Source organism: Onychostoma macrolepis, chromosome 24, assembly GCF_012432095.1.
Source record: "Onychostoma macrolepis isolate SWU-2019 chromosome 24, ASM1243209v1, whole genome shotgun sequence".
NCBI lineage: Eukaryota > Metazoa > Chordata > Actinopteri > Cypriniformes > Cyprinidae > Onychostoma > Onychostoma macrolepis.
The window spans coordinates 15,025,922-15,045,383 of NC_081178.1; the positions used below are offsets into that span (position 1 = coordinate 15,025,922).

Here is a 19,462-nt window from a genome sequence, read left to right on the forward strand (position 1 = left end):
ATGTTATTTTTTATTTCTATTTAAGTTTAAATAATGTAGTGCTTAAACTTATTATCAGTTAGTTGCCAAGGCAAAATTTTATTTGTCAGTTTCATCTAATATTTATATCATTTTCAAGTTTATTTCAATTATTGAAAATAATTTTTTTAGTTTGATTTAGTTAACAACACTGTCAGTTAAAGAACTTGACATATTTTCACATACATTTATATAAATTTTAACCTACAATGTTTATTTTGACAGAAGTCCATGGACATCTTATGTATCTTATATTTCTATATATATATATATATATTGATTATAAATTTTGACAGTGTTTCTTAAATGAAGTTCTGTCCAAAAAGTAATTTAAAAATAATATCCCGACGTGGTCTTAATTGGATCAAAAATAAAAGATCTGAAATAATTGGAATTATTTTAGATTTTCAAAGCTACACCAAATACTGATTCACCATGTTTTCTTAAATAAACATTCTCTGTACATTGGCACTGAATGCAATCATAGACAATGTAAATTTATTAAATGTAAGTGTCCATCATTTTGATGAAAACCTTATTTAGCAATTTGTGTGCCTTGGCCTTCTATTTTGGATGGTTTTCCCAAGTCCCCGTGCGTGTCCAGGCCTCCCTCAGCTCAGCAGATGCTGAGCACTGAAAATAATGGGCATGACAAACACGAATTTGTGCCAGTGCTACACGCCAAAGAGCCCATGGCAGTTAGCACTGCCAAGCACATGTGCTGGGTCTGAACACAAGTGTGTGTGTGTGTGTGTGTATTTGTCTGGCTCTAGGTCCGCTGTGCCAGCCTGGCTGTGGGTGCGGCTCTGAGTTCACTGGAGAGAGGGTGTGTGGCGTTGTCAGAGAGTTGCCAGAACATTTCAGGAGGTCTGTGGGCCACGGTACTCAACATCCTGCTGGAAAGACAGGAGTGCAGTATGGTGCGCCGAGAGGTGAGTCCGTCCAGCTTCAACTTGAAAACGACACAAAAAACTTTCAGACTGAGAGGCTAGGAACTGCCCTTAGTCTGTTCATGGACCATCTGATGAATGTTGGACTCAGAAAATGGAAAGTGCTGGTTAAAATCACCAGTTCCAAACTGACAGGCTTATTTTTAAGCTATATTTATCTATATTTAATCTTATAAATTAAATATAGATAAATCCTTAAAGCTACAACAGTTATTGATTTCCTTTTTTATTTTATTTTTTCGTTTGATCTTTGATTACCAGACATCACAACTGCTGGTTATTATAATTTTTTTGTCTGCTGTCCCTTTAAGAGCTACCGATGCTGAATGGGATGCAGATCTGACACGCATCTCTTCACCTTTTCTGACCCACTTCAGGTCTTAAAGTCTCTACTAATTGAGTTGCATCGGGTGTGTTAGATGAGGGAGACAGTGCTGGGATGCTCCAGAACAGTTTGGAAAACCACTGCATTTCAGAGACATGTTCTTAAATGTAACTCGTATAGCAAATACGTACATGCATACATACACAGTTTTAAGGAAGCTTTAAATGCTGTTTTGGTGACTTCATGGCTTAACTGACGACATAACTATGACATTTGTATGCTCGTAGTTTCTTTTGCGACCTGATATGAATTGATACCGGCTACAGCGCGCTGGCGCAATTGTGATGCAATTGAAGAGCACGTGCTCTGGTTTGATGTTGTCATAAAGACGTTCTGCATTTAAATAAACAATGGTCCTTACCGCAATATACCGTGAAACCGGTATAATTTGGAAAAATACAGTGATATAAATTTTTGGTCATACCGCCCAGCACTAGTCCTTGTCACGAAAAAAGAGATCGAAACAGAAAATCTCATGATGAAATTAATGTTTTTCTCCAATGCATGTTGGCCACAATTATTGGCACCCCTGGAAATTCTTATGAGTAAAATAACTCTGAAGTATATTCCCATTCATATTTAAAGTTTTTTAGCACACCAGGGAGACTAGGAGCATGAAATTGTCCAGCTATGACTTCCTGTTCCAAAGGATTATAAATATAAAGAAAACAAAGGCCAAATTCCCTTAATCATCTATCACAAGGAGTAAAACCAAACAATAAAGTTCTGATGTGCAGAACAAGATTGTTGAGCTTCACAAAATAGAAAGTTGCTCTAAGGAAAAAGCTAAAGCATTGAAAATCCACATTTCCACCATCAGGGCAATAATTAAGAGGTTCCAATCAACTAAAGATGTTACAAATCTGCCTGGAAGAGGACGTGTGTCTATATTGTCCTAATGCATGGTGAGGAGGAGAGTGCCCAAAGACTCTCCAAGGATCACAGCTGGAGAATTGCAGAGATTAGTTGAGTCTTGGAGTCAGAAAGTGGTGCTGCACGAGCCTATGGTGGCGATGCCCGCCAGAATGGGCGGGGCATCTGGCTATGTAAGCAGCCGCATCGCCATAGGATCCTCAGATTTCTTCTCCTTCAGCGACGACATCTCTTCGCTGATCTATGAGACTTGAAGCTCTTCTCGCCGTTGACCAGCCTCTGCAGCGGATCAAAACCCTCTGGCTCGGCTGATCTCCCCGCTGACTCGGCGCATCACCACCCGTAGCAGCCATGGTCTCACGGTCCCCTGCCGCCATCTGGCGAATGCTTGAAAGAGCAAATTTCGATGAAGAACATTTCTCTGCGTTGTTGCAAATGCCACGCCATTTCTGTCGTTCGCACGCCGCTGACGGTCATGGCGAGTGTGTTTCATGCTTGGGCGCCGCCCACGCTGAAACTGCACTCAACGAGACGGAATGTCCTCATTGCGGGGATATGAGTCTCACCTCTCTGCGCTCGTGGATAGCTTTCTTTTCAGAGAACGACTCCGCCCCTCGTGCCCTCCCGCTTCCTTCCTCCCAGGAACCTGTGAGGAAAAAGCAGTGGGGCAGAGGATTCAAGCGCGCCGAGATGAGTGAGCTTACGCCGGCTCAGACCCTGCGCACCTCACTCTCTCCCACGAGAGAGGTTCTGCCCGTCTTTTCTTCTGCCCTTCTCTGAGACAGATGGGAATCCGCATTCTCAACTACCTCGACAACTAGCTCGTTCTCGCCCAGTCAGAGGTGGAACTGCTGTCGCACAGGTCCCTCCTTCGCCTGCGAATCAAAGTGAACCGGGCCTGCGTGGGAGCCCTTAGAAGTGTCATCAGTGGATGGAACAGGGTGTGCCCTTGGAAGTGGTCTGCAGGAGAAAGGTGGTCTCGACAGATGCGTACAACACAGGTTGGGGAGCTCTGTGCGAGGGCTGACTGGCCTTCGGCCTGTGGTCGGCGGAGGAAGGAAGTCTCCACATCAACTGCCTGGAAATGCTGGCAGTGTGTCGAGCCCTTCATACCTTCTTACCAGACCTAAAGGTGCACCACGTTTTGGTCCGTTCGGACAGCATGACCATGGTAGCCTACATAAATCACCAAGATAGCCTACAAAATTTCTTCTAATCATTGGCTACCAATAATAATTGGTATTATTCCTTCTAGTGGAGCGCCTCTTGGTATGGTCTCAGCACAACCTGTATTCGCTGAGAGCAACGCATGTGCCAGGCAGACTGAACCAGGGTGCAGACATGCTGTCACGGAGCAACGTCCCCTCAGAGGAGTGGGCGCTCCATCCGCAAGAGGTTCAGGAGATCTGGGAGATCTTTGACAAGGCAGAGGTCGAACTCTGCGCCTCAAAAGACAACTCTCATTGCCTGACCTATTATTCGAAGGACATGAATGCATTGGCCCACGACTGGCCCAACCTCCTCCTTTATACTTTTTCCCTGATCGCTCTAATTCCGCAGGTCATCAGACAAATCAGGGAACACAAACACAAAGTTCTTTTAGTGGCCCCGCTCTGGAGGAACCAGCATTGGTTCTCAGAGCTGTCTCAGCTGCTCACTGCAGCCCCTTGGCCCATTCCCCTGAGACAGGATCTCCTCTCTCAGGCAAACAGAACGTTGTGGCATCCCCGGCCCGAGCTGTGGGCTCTGCACCTTTGGCCTCTCGATGGGAGCTCACGGACCTTCCCAAGAGTGTTCAAAGCACAATCACTCAGGCTAGAGCCCCAAGACGTCAAGACGTCTCTACGCCCTTAAATGCTCCGTCTTTTCTGCCTGGTGCTCAACCCACGGCGCAGACCCATTTTCCTGTGACACATCGCTGATAATGTCCTTCCTGCAAGAGCTGCTGGACAAGGGGCACTGCCCGTCCACACTCAAGGTCTATGTAGCAGCTATAGCAGCCTTGCACGCTCCTATAGCAGACCAGTCGGTGGGCAGGAACAACTTAGTTGTTCGCTTTCTGAAGGCGTCCAGGAGGCTGAACCCTCCTCGCCCCTACACAGTCCCTACTTGGGACCTGCCTACTGTTCTGAGGGCCCTCCCTTTGAGCCGCTACAGTCTGTCGATCTCCGACTCCTGTCGCTAAAGACTGCTCTGCTACTGGCGCTAGCATCAGTCAAGCGAATGGGAGATTTGCAGCCCCACCTGCCTTCAATTTGGGCCTAACGACTCCAAGGTCATCCTAAAGCCAAGGCACGGTTATGTACCCAAGGTGCTCTCCACTCCATTCAGAGCACAGGTCATTTCGCTCTCTGTGCTTTCTCCCTCAGAGGAGGACCAGGAGCTGAATTTACTCTGCCCCGTTAGGGCACTGAGAATCTACCTGGAGCGTTCCGCCCCCTTTAGGCAGACGGAACAGCTCTTTGTGTGCTTCGGTGACCCCACCAAAGGACATCCGGTAACAAAGCAGAGACTTTCAAGGTGGATAGTTGACGCTATTACACTCGCTTACTCTTCCTTGGGCCTGCATTGCCCCATTGGAGTACGAGCACACTCCACAAGAGGCGTTGCCTTGTCGTGGGCGTGGTCTAGCAGAGTGTCCATCGCAGAAATATGTGCGGCGGCCGGCTGGGCCTCGCAGTCCACATTTGCTAGGTTTTATAACCTGGAAGTCCCTGCCTTACAGGCACGGGTCCTTTCTGCTTGAATGGACGTGAACCTTAACAGGTGGGACCAGCACTGTGCAGAGCTCGGCCGTAGCACGCCCGACTCGATAGTATTGCTTACTTGTGCACTCTCGGCCCCCCAGGGTGCCGAGGCTGTATAGGTCCCCCTTGGGACGATTACCCGGGCCAGGCCCAACATCAATGAGTTCGACCCGCTGCTTTGAGGGCTTCTGCTACTTGTCCCCTGGGCCCTTCAGTGCCCATGGCAAGTTAGTTATTCAGTCCTTCCCCTACCATAGCACGGCGTGGTTCTACTGGTTCTCCATATGCGTCTAGTAAGACACAGTACGAGTGAAGTATCGAAAGGGAACGTACTTGGTTACAATCATAACCTTGGGTTCCCTGAGATACGGGAACGAGTACTGCGTTCCTTGCCGTGCTATGGTGCTGTACGACTCAGTCGTCACTTCAGTTGATGTAAACCTGAGGATCCTATGGCGATGCGGCTGCTTATATAGCCAGATGCCCCGCCATTCTGGTGGGCTTTGGCGGGCATCGCTGCCATAGACTCATGCAGCACCGCTGCCGAGCCATTGGTTTGTGTTTAAAGCACTGCACAAACCAATGCCCGTGCAGTAACACTGCGTTATTAAAAAAGGCTTCAGTTATCGGAGAAAAAGGAGGTTTCCCCATATGCGTCTAGTAAGACGCAGTACTTGTTCCCGTATCTCAGGGAACCGAGGTTACAATAGTAACAGTAACTACCAGTCACATGATCCTTTGGAAATCATTATTTTCTGATTATATTTCTTCTAATTATGAATGTTACTTCTGAATATTTTTGGGAACCGTGGTACACTACCATACAAAAGTATAACTAATAGTATAAATAATACTTTTATTCAGCAAGGATGCATTCAATTTAATCAAATTGACAGTAATGACATTTTATATTGTTACAGAAGACTTCTATTTCTTCTAATCATTGGCTACCAATAATAATTGAGCACTAGATAAACATATTATAATGATTTCTGAAAGAACGTGACATTGAAGACTGGAGTAATGGCTACCAGCTTTATGGTCACAGAAATAAATTACATTTTAAAATATATTCAAATAGAAATATTATTTTAAATTGTAATATGTTTCACAATATTACAGTTTTACTGCATTTTTAATCAAATAATCAAATAAATGCGTCAACGCAACACGACATGACAACGCAACCTCTACAGTAAACTGATGCCTGGTAAAGCTTCTGCATCTGGTCTAGACACGGCATAAGAGACTTCTTTCCAAAAGAAAAAAAATTGGAAACATTAAAATGTTTCATATCTTAATTATTTATTCCAAACTTTTTAGCGATAGTGTACAAAGAAATAAAAAGTGCTTAGTAGCTTCACAAAGCAGTCAGTCAGCCGCTTCCTGTCTAAGTGGGCATTCTAGGTAAGAATAAGCTGCAATTATGATTAGATTTTAATGTCGCAAGTCAGAATGGCTCTGCAAGTCATATTCGTTCATATCTGTGATTCTAAATGTTTCATTATTAGTATAGGGTTTAACACAAAGACATATTCAGAAACAGGAAGAGAAAAAGAGGTTAAACCAGCATAAACAGTGACACTTTAAAGGGAATGTATTTGAATTTCTCTCTTTTCAAGGAATTTGCCACTTTGTGCGATTCCATTGAGAATTCAACCAGCATGCATTTCCATTAATTTACAAGAAGATGGCAGTGTTGCTGACTTTTATGTTCCCCTTCCCTACAGGCAGCGTTTATTTTGCAAAACCTCCTTGTGATGCCAATGCCTGCTAATGCAGAAGAGGCCAAAGAGTGTGCCTGGCAGGTATGTTTACATGAGAATAAACTTTCAGAACTGAATATTAATAACACAGCCACTCTTAAAAGCTCTGTAGACATAACAGATCTGTCTATGGTGATTTCTGGTTTCCTTAGTATTATATTTCCTGTATTTTCTTTTTTCTTTCTTTCTTTTTTTTTATCTTCTATTCTACTCTTTCTTGTGTCTCCCAGAGCCCCTGTGTGCATGATGAGGATTCAGGCCTGTGTCTGGTCGGGCTTCCTGCCCTGCAGGCTCTGTTGTACCACTGCCAGTTTTTTGAGAGCGTGGGCCAGATGGTGAAGAGCTGTTACACGGGCAGACATGCCTTCACCCTCAGCCCCCCTCCACCGCCAGCCAATGTCACCCAGGGTACGGCGTCCACGCGCCCCGAGAGCACTGCCAGCTATTAGTGGATGTTTGATTCGGTGGCATCCATATGCTTACACACATTATTAATACTGTTCTGTACTAGAGATCATGGCCAGTGTGCTGCATATTTTAGATGATGGTGTTTACATTTATCATTCGCTTGTTATAACAGAATTTTTAGTATTAGTAACTGTTAGAGGTAATTATTCCAGTGCATATAATTTAGTAGTACATTTTGCTGTTTTGTTTGTAAATGAAGCAGTGTGTGTTTCTTTCTGTAGAGACAGATCTGAATGATTCTCTGAAGTACTGGAGAGAGATGCTTGCTCCTCTAAACCAAACTCAGGGCTCAGGATCCATGTCCACCTCCAGTACTCTGGTCAGTAGACATGCATTTGTAGTTAACCAAGGGTTTTCTTCTAGCAGGGTTTCTGCAGGTCTTAAAAAGTCTTAATTCACATTCCATAAATTAAGGCATTAAAAGACCTTAAATCAGAGCAGAAAGCCTTACATTCAAATTATGTCTTCCTCAGTATTTTTGTCTTGTGTTCTAATACAAATATCTAAACATTCTTAAATCAAGATGTATGTACTTGAGATGCAAAAATGATGATATGTCTTGTTTTCTGAGAAATTAAGTTAGTTAATGCTTAAAACACATCTGTCAATGGACTATGAAAACTTGTTTTCCTTTAATTCTATCTGAGCCTATAAACTGACTTCATTTTGGTCACTTTCACAGAAAACAGGACTTCTATTTAATGTCATTTGCTATAAAATTAAATTAAAAAAAGTTAATATTTGCACAAGACAAAAATACTGAGGATGAACAGCACTTTTTGCAGTGTAAACAGAAGGTACAGTAAAAGTTATTTCCATATTCTAGTTAAGCTACTTTTTTAGAATTAATTTAAAAGGAAAGGAGATTGATTTGGAAGTATGCTAATGCAGCTAATTGTGTTCTCTCTAGACATATACACCTATATTGATGTATTGTGTTCCCTTTAATTTATTCCTTAAATTCAATTCAGTTGGTCTTAAAAAGGTCTTAAAAAGTCTTAAATCTACCTTCATAAAACCTGTAGAAATGCTGTCTAGTGAACAGTAAGTGCTGTACTTTTGTCATTTCTATTCATCAAATAATCCAGAAAAATGTTTTCACAAAAATATTAAGCAGCACAACTATTTTCACTGATAATACCACTGAAAATAATAATTAGAATATAATAAAATAAAATTAATAGTAAAATAAAATTTATACAATAAAAAAATTATAAAAAATTATTTTAAGCACCAAATCAACATATTAGAATGATGTCTGAATGATCATGTGACACTGAAGACTGGAATAATGATGACTGCTGTTCATCTTTGTCATTAAAGGAATAAATTAAAATGTAAAACATTAAAATATAAGTTATTATAACATTTATTTTAAATTGTAATAATATTTCAAAATGTTAATGTACTTTTCACCAAATAAATGCATAATACAAAAGAGTTCTTTCAACAACACTAAAAAGCTTTTGAATGGTAATGTATATTTTCATATATTGTACTATATTATAATGTAATGAAAGATAAAAAATTATTGTTAGTTATAATATAATATAATACTGTATAATATAATATAATAGTGAATGAGACAAACCAAACTGCTAAAGCAGACAATATTTGGAATTTACAGTTTACAGTGATAATCTCAAAATAACCAAATGCATGATTGAGTGATTAATCAGCCTGGTTTATATATTTTGGTCTGTCACTACAATTATAATATTATAATTAATAATGTTAAAGCTGCAGTCCGTAACTTTTTTTGATTAAAAATGATCAGAAATCAATATTTTAGCAAGTACATAACCAGCCAGTGTTCAAAAATATCACCTTACTTTAGCCCGATTCACAACGGTTAGCTTATAATAATGTTTTCTAATTTGAGTGGTACGGGTAGGACACAGCAAATTTGAGCGTGCTGCTGTGTCATTACGTCACATCTGTAAACATAAAGAAGTTGTCCCGGCTAGTAGGCTATCGCATGTGAGGATCCTGCAGGTGACGTTTAGCCTTTTCTCACAGCAGCTAGAATAATTAAATGTATCATTTTGATGGCAGATTGTAATTGTTTATGAAACATGTGAATGAAATTAAATTATATTCCAGTTTTAAATGTGCTTCTGATTACAGATAGCCTGGGATTACACAAGATTTGTATTTTAAAGAAAACCAGTTCGAAGGGAGCATAGTTTGCTCTTTGGGTTAAAATCATTTCTTAATATGAAATTTGATTGGCATGACAATTAGATATTAGACTGTACAGAAATTGAAATCCACACTATACTCATAGTCACGCAATGCTTATGTTGTTAACATCAATGATTTGAGAATAAAGTATAACAATAATAATTTGCACGGTTTGATGTGATATGAGTTAACCGATCGTTAAGATTTAATCACCATTGGTAGCGCGGTTTTTATTGTAATGCTTTTTTCCTCAGTTGGTCAGAACAAACGTGGCAGACTTGTTACTTACTTGTTCAGATGACAATATCCGGTGAAAATTCTTATTTTGGTCATATACTGTATTCCAAGACGTAGGCTAGAATCTGTGATTGCGAAGTACAGTAAACATCCACACCGGTGCATGACTGTCTGCCACACATTCACGTCAAAACATTAGATTCATCCGTGCTGGAGCCGTGCCGGAGCACATCCCATGCAAGCAAGATAATTCTGCAAGCAGCTGCAATTCCAGGTTTTCAAACAGAGATGGCGACAAAGAGGCAAAACATACGGACTGCAGTTTTAAGTAAAACTGCTTATTTGCCAAATCAGTAAATTTATAAGATAATTAGTGATGCAAATATTTGGTAACCCCTCAATAATCAATAACTTTACATGAAAAATAAGTCAGAAAGAATATGCTTATTTTTCTAACATTTTCTGTGCTGTTTTTGGTGGAAAATCTATGGAATGGTATAATGATATTTTAACGTATAAGAGAGCTACATGCTTATAGATAGCTTCAAGCAACATCAGATTAGCCAAAATTAGCCTGAATTATTTTCAAATTATTATCTCTGTCTTTGTGTCCTTTAGATTCCATCAGGTAGCTCTAGTGGGACTCATTCTCCAGTTCCGACCTCAGCTGTGGCTGCAATCACTCCAGTCAACAGACTCACTGCTCAAGGTATGACTTAAGGGGAATAGGCAAGGAATTGACAGTTTGGCCTTGACAAGATTTAATTTTTAGTGTCTTTACTGAATTGAGGCTGCTGTTATTTCTTTCTTTATGCTACAGGTCAGAGTGACACGGACAGCTCAGACTCCGCCCTCACTCAAGAGTCCCACCCAGGGGGGAGGACCGAGCCTGGTGCTATAGTAACCCCTCACCTATTGCTAGCAGTGTGCGGTTTACTGGACAACCTGCTGGCTGTGCTTCCTGAGTTTAGTCTATCTGCCCTCAAACAGAACCAAATACTTGAGAACATGGCCAGGTTAGAGAGACATATGAAGACAAACAGATGTTGTGCAAAGTTCTGCCATTATTTAAAGCATCATACTGACGTTTTATTATTAAATTACTGAATATTTATTAAGATTTTCTAAGCTGTTAATCACAGACATGCACTACACATGTAGAAGTATGACATAGTGCAAACCTACGCACGCCTCTCACTTCATTTTCACACTCACACGCATATATAAATATATTCTCTTGGTTTGCCTGACAACACTTTTAACACAACCACATCCTGCCTGCCATCTGCCCACTCTTTCTAAATACCAAATTGTGGTTGTTTTGTCTCTGCTGGTTAACAGCAAGACCCAAGAAACATGTCAAAAATGACACAAAACATGTTTAAAGTTAGATTCTATTTATGTGTGTTTGTTGTATTCATCTGTTTTGACTGTGAACTCACCTGCATGACTTCCTGTTGGTTTTGTGCTGTCTGTTTCAGTGTTGTCGAAGCAGCGGCCATATCTCAGTGTGTCAGTGAGTTAAGGACACCTCTCCTGCCAGCTGCTATGGAAGATGCCAGGAACCAGGTGCATTATGGGAGTTCAGCTATCATTTTCCACCTCCACTTAAACATCAGTCTGTGATAAGGGAACACCTGCCACAAAAAGCTTGGCAGATTTTCGTAAAATAATTCACAAACTTCTATACATCCTTAATCACATGCATGTTTGCTTATTAAATATTTTTGATAATTTGATGATAATTTTAGCTAAAAGTACAGTACACATTTTACCACGAATAAATCTATTCCCTTCAAAATCTGCACATAAATAATGTGACACATTACATTTAAATAAATAAAATTCAAAATGAGTCAGAAGAGTTTGCGCATGCATACAGAGCAAATATAGTAGACAGAAGCTTGTGTCACACAAGCGCATTTGAGCTTCCATGTTTACCATATTTGATGTGTTCTGTTGATGTGCATGTTAATCATTGTTTAGATGTAAATAAAAGCCTGAATTAAATCTGCTCATCAAAAAAAGCAATCATATCTTAAACGGATCGTTCACCCAAAAATGAAAATTCTGTCATTAATTGCTCACCTTCATGTTGTTCCAAATCTGTAAAAATAACAACTTTATTCAACAATTCTTCTCCTCCTTATCACCATTCATGAGAGTACTACGATAAAGTTGCTATTTTTGCGCACAAAACGTATTCTCGTAGCATCATAAAATTATAGTTGAACCATTGAAGTCAGATGGACTATTTTAACAATGTCCTTACTACCTTTCTGGGCCTTGAACGTGTCGGTTGCGGTGCAGTATATGGAGGGTCAGAAAGTCAGAAGAGGGTCGGATTTCATCAAAAATATCTTAATTTGTGTTCCGAAGATGAGCGAAGGTCTTACAGGTTTGGAACGACATGAGGTTTAGTAATTAATGATAGAATTTTGATTTTTGGGTGAACTGACCCTTTTTAGCCCATAACCTTTCATTGACGTACACACAGTCATACTTGACAAAAGCAGTTTTGCTGAAAGTGGTTATGGTTTCTGGTTCAATTCCACTTTCTCTTGAACACAGAGCCAGATAGTCACCTATTTGTTGTCATTTAGGATTATGAAACCAAAGTGCTGTATGTGTTTTTCAAAAGGTAACTCGGCACTCGTTACTACAGACTCTCTCTCTCGTTCTCTCCCCTCACCCTCCTGTTTCTCCCTCAGGTGCTGAGTAGTGTGTATTATGTGCAAAGTTTGTGTAAGCTCCTGCAGTCAGCAGCAATACACAGTGAGGATATGCCGTTCCACCGAGAGATCTTCAAACCCCTGCTGAACAACCTAATTTCCATCCTCACGCTGTCTGTCGCTGACTTGGGTAGTCTTCAGCAAATCCACAACCCCCCACCAAAATCTTCCAAACAAGACCTTCAAATGAAAGAAAAGTGATTTGAAAGTGTTTTTTGATGAGTGTTTGCTTGTTTTGGTCCTCAGATGCACAGGCCCAGGGTGCAATGCTCAACACCTGGGCGGATGTGTTGATGCTCCTGGCTACTTTGTTGCGCAGGAACCAAGCTGCGGTCGGCCCATCTGTCGGTGTGGCACTGGGGAAACGCTGGCAGCGCTTTTCAGGTGACACACACACACATACCCAAACCAAAGTGTGTTACAAAGGGTGGAGACAAGCAAATGGAAAGGGAAGGCAGAAAGAAACAGAAGAGTACAAAGAGAAAATGGTGGCAAACATGATGAAAGCGCAAAGGGATGGAGGGAAAAGAAAGATTGAGGAGTTTAGATGGAAGAGGATGTGCTAGATAGATGTTGAGAAGGAAGGAGACAGCTGAGGAGATGGAGACAGATGCAGTGGGAGGCCAGCTCATTATGCCTGTATGTGTGCCTGGGTGTCCCTGCTGCATATGACAGACTGGGACAGAGACAGGGAGAACAATCAGCCTGCTTTAGATCTGATGGATGTGGTAGAAAATCCTAAAACAGGTGGGTGGGCAGTAGACTCGCTGACTTGCCTGCAGGTATCCAGGCTTTGGAAGCTGTTTTTAAAAGCCTGTGAGTTTGGAGAGACTTTTTCGTCAGATGTTCCCTGGTGGTGAAGATTGTTTGTTGTGAAGTTTTGCATCTTTTGCATCTTCTCGTCCCAGAGTTTGAGTTTGAGAAGAGCTAGGAAAAGTAAATATTAGCATTCTTTATGTTTAGTCTTTGCTCTCTCTCGCGACAGACACTCTCGAGTGTGTTTGGACCAATCGGGCGCTGAGTCTTCTCTCTACACTTCGACCCTGCACTTTCTGTGTGTGCTGTTCACAGAGGAGGTTAAGAGGAGATCAGGAGGCCACACGGAGGATCGGGCCAGCTCCTCGCTAACTGCAGTCCTTTCTTCTGAGCCTGGGGAGGTCATTTGTGAAATATTACTAGAGGTAACAGATTCAGATTTGTGGACGCATATCACACAACAATTCTCAAAATGGCAATCTCAGATCTGATTGGTTGGCCACCTTACACATCCCTCAATTGGCTACTTCCTTCTATGTATGGGTCAGTGACAAAAAGTATGACTAAAAGTCAGATCTAAAAATCTTAAAATTATGCTTATTTTTTCACATCAGTCTACACTCCATACCCAATAATGACAAAGAAAAATTCTGATTTGTAACGTTAAAAAATAATATATATATATGAGGATGAGGACATGAGGATCCTGTTTTATGGTTTTTTGTTTTTTTTTGTTGCATAATGACAAAAATGGAGTATTGAACTGAGTTTTTTTTGCCACTTTATAGGCCTTAAACTGTTAAATACACACTTGTATGTGTCAAAATGGCGGTATTTGCAAGTATCCTCATAAACACAGTAATTTAGGTCTTAAGTGAAAGCAAACAGCTGAGAAAAAAAACATATGTCTAACAGTATATTGGATATGGGCAGCTCTTAAAGTGAAAGCAGTCTAAAATTCCTGCTGTCTGTCATTCAGGTTATTTAAACAACAAAAGAGAGAAAATCTCTCACTTCTCTTGACCAAATCACTTTTGTAAATTTAATAAGAATAAATATACATTTTTAATTTATTATTTAATTTACACAGTGAAGAATATGCTGTGTTTTTATACATTTGGTTACTTTTATACAATGTAGCATTTCTTATGCATTTGTTCAACTGTAGTTTTTTGACCTATTGCTTATAGTTTGTTTCTTATTCTCATTTAATCGCTAACTGTTTACTTGTCTTTAGGTAGCTTTTTTATTTAATCTAAGTATTAGTTTTTTTGTGATATTGACACTGGTGACAAGAATTGTGAAATTTCTATGGTATCAGTAACTTCGATATCATAAAGACCTTATTTAAAGCAAAAACAACTATATTTTGATATATATTGTTACCGGGACATAAAATTACTCACATCTTGATATAAGACTTTGGTCATATCGCCCACCCCACCATACTGACTTTGATTTAATTAATTTAGTAGTATTTTAAAACCAAACTGCTTCACTGTGCTTACATGTGCATTCTTACATTTATTTATATTTTAAGAAATAATCATTAAATCATTACAAAAATTGTTCAGTTTATTCAGAACAAGATGCAAACATTTTGTGCTTCCTGTTAAATTTTCAGCAATATGAGAAGATTCCATTCCAGGACCCCTTGAAAAAGATGACGGCCAAAGCACTCATGTCTCTGTTAGCCTGCAGCTCCAGCGCTCAGAGTTATGCATGTAAAGGTAAAGATTACGTCACTGATCTTTAACACAAACACACAATGAGGAGCTAACTTGTGACATACAATGTAGACATTTACTAGAATTCACAACGCATGGCTTCCTCCCCATTCCACCCAAACCATTTATGGAAATCAAACACTATTGGTTTTGATGTCACAACTATGAGCACATTTGCATATGATCACCTACAGTACAACTACATATTGAATATTCAGCATCCTATAGGTATAGTAGCATAAACATCCTGTTTTGTTCTGAGAGTGAAACAGGTTGAAGAAACCTTTTTGGTGCAAATAACTTGACTAACATTTGAGTAAACTTCAAGAAAAATCCTAGAAGTATAGAATATGTCCCTCTTAAAGGTAGCAGTTAAAAAGCTGCTATTCCCTCAACTAGGAGGAAATCTCACATACAGATTAATTTTAGTCCCAGGTGATGCTATATTTGTGTCTAACTGTCTGATGGATGAGTACATAGACAGATACATGTCTTTTCTCCCTCTTCAGCTGGTGTGATTGACAGCTGTGTGGAACGCATGAAGCACATTTACGCAGAGCTTCACCTGGAGTCTGTGAAAACGGGCAAGAGTGCTCACAGGAGGAAGGTACGGAGGGTTCCAGCAACATGACACAACATGACAGCTTCAACATCAGAAACACTGAAAACTTGTTGAGAGGGGGGAGGGAGAGAGACAAATGTGACAAAAAAATGACAAAACTGAACGATCCTCTGGTTCAGTTGATTTAACCAGTTAATTTCCTAATGTTTTATAATAACTTGAATTAATAATACAACAATCATTATTACTTATATAATGCAGATTATTAGTGAAATTGCTATAAATGTCATGAAAATGTCAAAGATGGTCTTTTTAAAAATCTGAAACTCATGTTTTTATTTATTTGTTTGTTTGTTTGTAGTTACAATCTAATAGTACAGTTTAAAACATTTATTTGTATCTTTAATACATGCCAATGTTCACATCTTAATTATTTGCAAACATTTTATTTTATTTTATTTTATTTTATTTTTTTTTTTACATTTTCATACCAAAGGAAAACCTGAAGTAATATACACTGAACAAAATTATAAACGCAACACTTTTGTTTTTGCCCCCATTTGTCATGAGCTGAACTCAAAGATCTAAGACTTTTTCTATGTACACAAAAGGCCTATATCTATCAAATGTTGTTCACAAATCTGTCTAAATCTGTGTTAGTGAGCACTTCTCCTTTGCCTTTTATTGTGGCCAGCCTAAGGCACACCTGTGAAATAATCATGCTGTCTAATCAGCATCCACCTCTGAGGTGGATGGAGTATCTCGGCAAAGGAGACGTGCTCACTAACACAGATTTAGACAGATTTGTGAACAACATTTGATAGATATAGGCCTTTTGCGTACATAGAAAAAGTCTTAGATCTTTGAGTTAAGCTCATGAAAAATGGGGGCAAAAACAAAAGGTATGTTCAGTGTAATTTGAGGGTAACATGAGGACATGAGGTTCCTCTGTCGTATAATTTCCTGTTTTACGGTTTTCTTGTCACATGATGACAAAATGGCTTCCTACATGCTGGTTACTGCAGCAATGCGGCGTGGCATGGAGTCGATCAGTCTGTGGCACTGCTCAGGTGTTATGAGAGCCCAGGTTGCTCTGATAGTGGCTTTCAGCTCATCTGCATTGTTGGGTCTGGTGTCTCTCATCTTCCTCTTGACAATACCCCATAGAGAATCAGGTCAGGCGAGTTTGCTGGCCAATCAAGCACAGTAACACTATGGTCATTGAACCAGCTTTTGGTACCTTTGGCAGTGTGGGCAGGTGCCAAGTCCTGCTGGAAAATGAAATCAGCTTCTCCATAAAGCTTGTCAACAGAAGGAAGCATGAAGTGCTCTAAAATTTCCTGGTAGATGGCTGCGTTGACTGTGGACATCAGAAAACACAGTGGACCAACACCAGCAGATGACATGGCAGCCCAAATCATCACTGACTGTGGAAACTTCACACTGGACTTCAAGCAACATGGATTCTGTGCCTCTCCACTCTTCCTTCAGACTCTGGGACCTTGATTTCCAAATGAAATGTACAATTTACTTTCATCTGAAAAGAGGACTTTGGACCACTGAGCAACAGTCCAGTTCTTTTTCTCCACAGCCCAGTTAAGATGCTTCTGACGTTGTCTCTGGTTCAGAAGTGGCTTGGTAGCCCTTTTCCTGAAGACATCTGAGCATGGTGACTCTTGATGCACTGACTCCAGCTTCAGTTCTCTCCTTGTGAAGCTCTCCCAAGTGTTTGAATCGGCTTTGCTTGACTGTATTCTCAAGCTTTGCGGTCATCCCTGTTGCTTGTGCACCTTTTCCTACCCAAATTCTTCCTTCATCAACTTTGCATTTAATATGCTTTGATACAGCACTATGTAAACAGCCACACCTTTCAGTAATGACCTTCTGTGACTTACCCTCTTTGTGGAGGGTGTCAATGTTCATCTTCTGGATCATTGCCAAGTCAGCAGTCTTCCCCATTATTATGGTTTCAAAGAACAAGAGATACCCAGAATTTATACTGTAGGGATGGTCATTTATTCAAACTCAAATGTAAATATTCTAATATTTTGAGATACTGATTTTTGACTTTCATGAGCTGTAAGCTCTAATCATCAAAATTAAAAGAAATAAACATTTGAAATATATCAGTCTGTGTGTAATGAATGAATATAATATACAAGTTTCACTTTTTGAATGGAATTAGTGAAATAAATCAACTTTTTGATGATATTCTAATTATATGACCAGCACCTGTACATGTAAATATTTTCTAAATATATACGGTATGTGTATCTTTATATATAAATATAAATATATAAGGGGTGTCAACGTTAACGCATGCGATTAATAAAAAAAATTTAACGTGTTAATATTTTTTTAACGCAGATTAATCGCTTGATAAGGTTTGACCCCAACTTCCCGTCATCGCAGCGCGGAAGGTTACCTATCATTGTGTGATGAGGGTACAGCACCAGTGTTGCCAGGGTAACGACAGCGGCACAAGTGGGCTATTTTGAAAATACAGTCGTGGGAAAAATTACAGAGAGCAGTGGTTTGCGGTTTTTTGGCCTACTTTTATAATGTACCACGACTGCCCAAAGTGTATATAGACAAATAAAAATTAAAATAGATCATTTTACTAATGTGTATTATACTTGGAATGTAACATACCTGGCAACTTAAGAACGGAGAGGCGGTTGTAACATCAAACAACGTGAGTTTCAGCAGAGCAGCAGAAATAAACATGACAACTGCCACTATATATTATATAAGATAATAAACACATGATTACGATAGGATATTTGTATGTGATTTTTTTTTTGAATGTGTACATCTGAAATTCTAATTTGTGCAGTGATATAAAAGGTTATAAATAGCATATTTTAACAACAGTAAACGACCAAATTTCACATGTGATCGTAAAAGGAAGTTATTACAAACACTCAATGGTGGTTTGAAGTGAGTTCTGAGTAAAAGTGTACTATTAATCTCATAAACTGTGTTATGTAGCATGATGCTAATATTAGCTCTAATGCAGCTGCAGAATGAAAAGAAATGTTTTGTTGTATTTATTTAGAAATACTTTTGATAATAGTTGGGTAAATGTATACTGGGATTGAAGCAATGTGGCTTGGTAAACGTTTTATTGCCAGTTTAAAGGCTGATAATGGCTGAATGAAAACAAAAGAATAATGATTATGTCTCATACCTGGCGGAAGTGTGAAAGATTCTGTTTTCTTAAACTAGTTTGTCATGCATTTCTTTATTTCATCACTTTTACAGGTAAATCCTAGTAATTTAAATATTCTTCAATCACTGTGATCAGTTTACATATTTTCAAAAACAAATAAATGTAAGATAACAGTATTTTTTTTTGTATCTATATGTAAAAAAATCCTGATTGTAATAAAGTAAATTATTTTTTAAATATGTTTAAGTTTTAATAGTGCTGGGCAATGATTAATCGCGATTAATCACATCCAAAATAAAAGTTTTTGTGTATCAGTCCATGCACACACACATATTATGTACACAAAACTTTTATTTTGGATGTGATTAATCGCGATTAATCATTGCCCAGCACTATTAAAACTTAAACATATTTTAAAAATAATTTACTTTATTACAATCAGGATTTTTTTACATATAGATACAAAAAAAAATACTGTTGTCTTACATTTATTTGTTTTTGAAAATATGTAAACTGATCACAGTGATTGAAGAATATTTCTGGATCAAAATCCTTTATTTGTCCTGGAATGACAAGACGGTTAACTAATTATGCCGTCTTAATTTAGGGTTAGGCCTATGATGGTTGAAATGAATGTATTTCTAGGAATGACAAAGGATGTTGATCCAGGAACATTCCATATGTCAGTAAATCATGTTGCACTACGTGCATTTGTTAAGAAACATGTAAATTTCTTAAGACCTATTAATAAAACTTATTATGAAGTGTTACAATTATAATTAATACAGACATGGAAATGTGGCACAAATGTATGCATATATAAAAAAGACGGTATTAAAATTACCACTATCAGCATGATATCTTGTTCTAACTGCTCCGTCTTTG

At 39.2% G+C, this 19,462-nt stretch overlaps 1 protein-coding gene across 1 annotated transcript in view; it reads left to right on the forward strand.

Annotated features, from left to right (window-relative positions):
* Window positions 1–19,462, forward strand: part of rttn (rotatin) — a 78,032-nt gene that overhangs the window by 47,350 nt on the left and 11,220 nt on the right. The window contains exons 31-43 of the mRNA XM_058765158.1: window positions 792–950; window positions 6,704–6,781; window positions 6,970–7,147; window positions 7,429–7,526; window positions 10,247–10,337; window positions 10,449–10,644; window positions 11,110–11,197; window positions 12,340–12,490; window positions 12,607–12,744; window positions 12,971–12,982; window positions 13,357–13,541; window positions 14,741–14,846; window positions 15,353–15,450. Of these exons, the coding sequence (XP_058621141.1) occupies window positions 792–950; window positions 6,704–6,781; window positions 6,970–7,147; window positions 7,429–7,526; window positions 10,247–10,337; window positions 10,449–10,644; window positions 11,110–11,197; window positions 12,340–12,490; window positions 12,607–12,744; window positions 12,971–12,982; window positions 13,357–13,541; window positions 14,741–14,846; window positions 15,353–15,450 (1,578 nt within the window). The remainder of the gene's footprint in view (window positions 1–791; window positions 951–6,703; window positions 6,782–6,969; window positions 7,148–7,428; window positions 7,527–10,246; window positions 10,338–10,448; window positions 10,645–11,109; window positions 11,198–12,339; window positions 12,491–12,606; window positions 12,745–12,970; window positions 12,983–13,356; window positions 13,542–14,740; window positions 14,847–15,352; window positions 15,451–19,462) is intronic.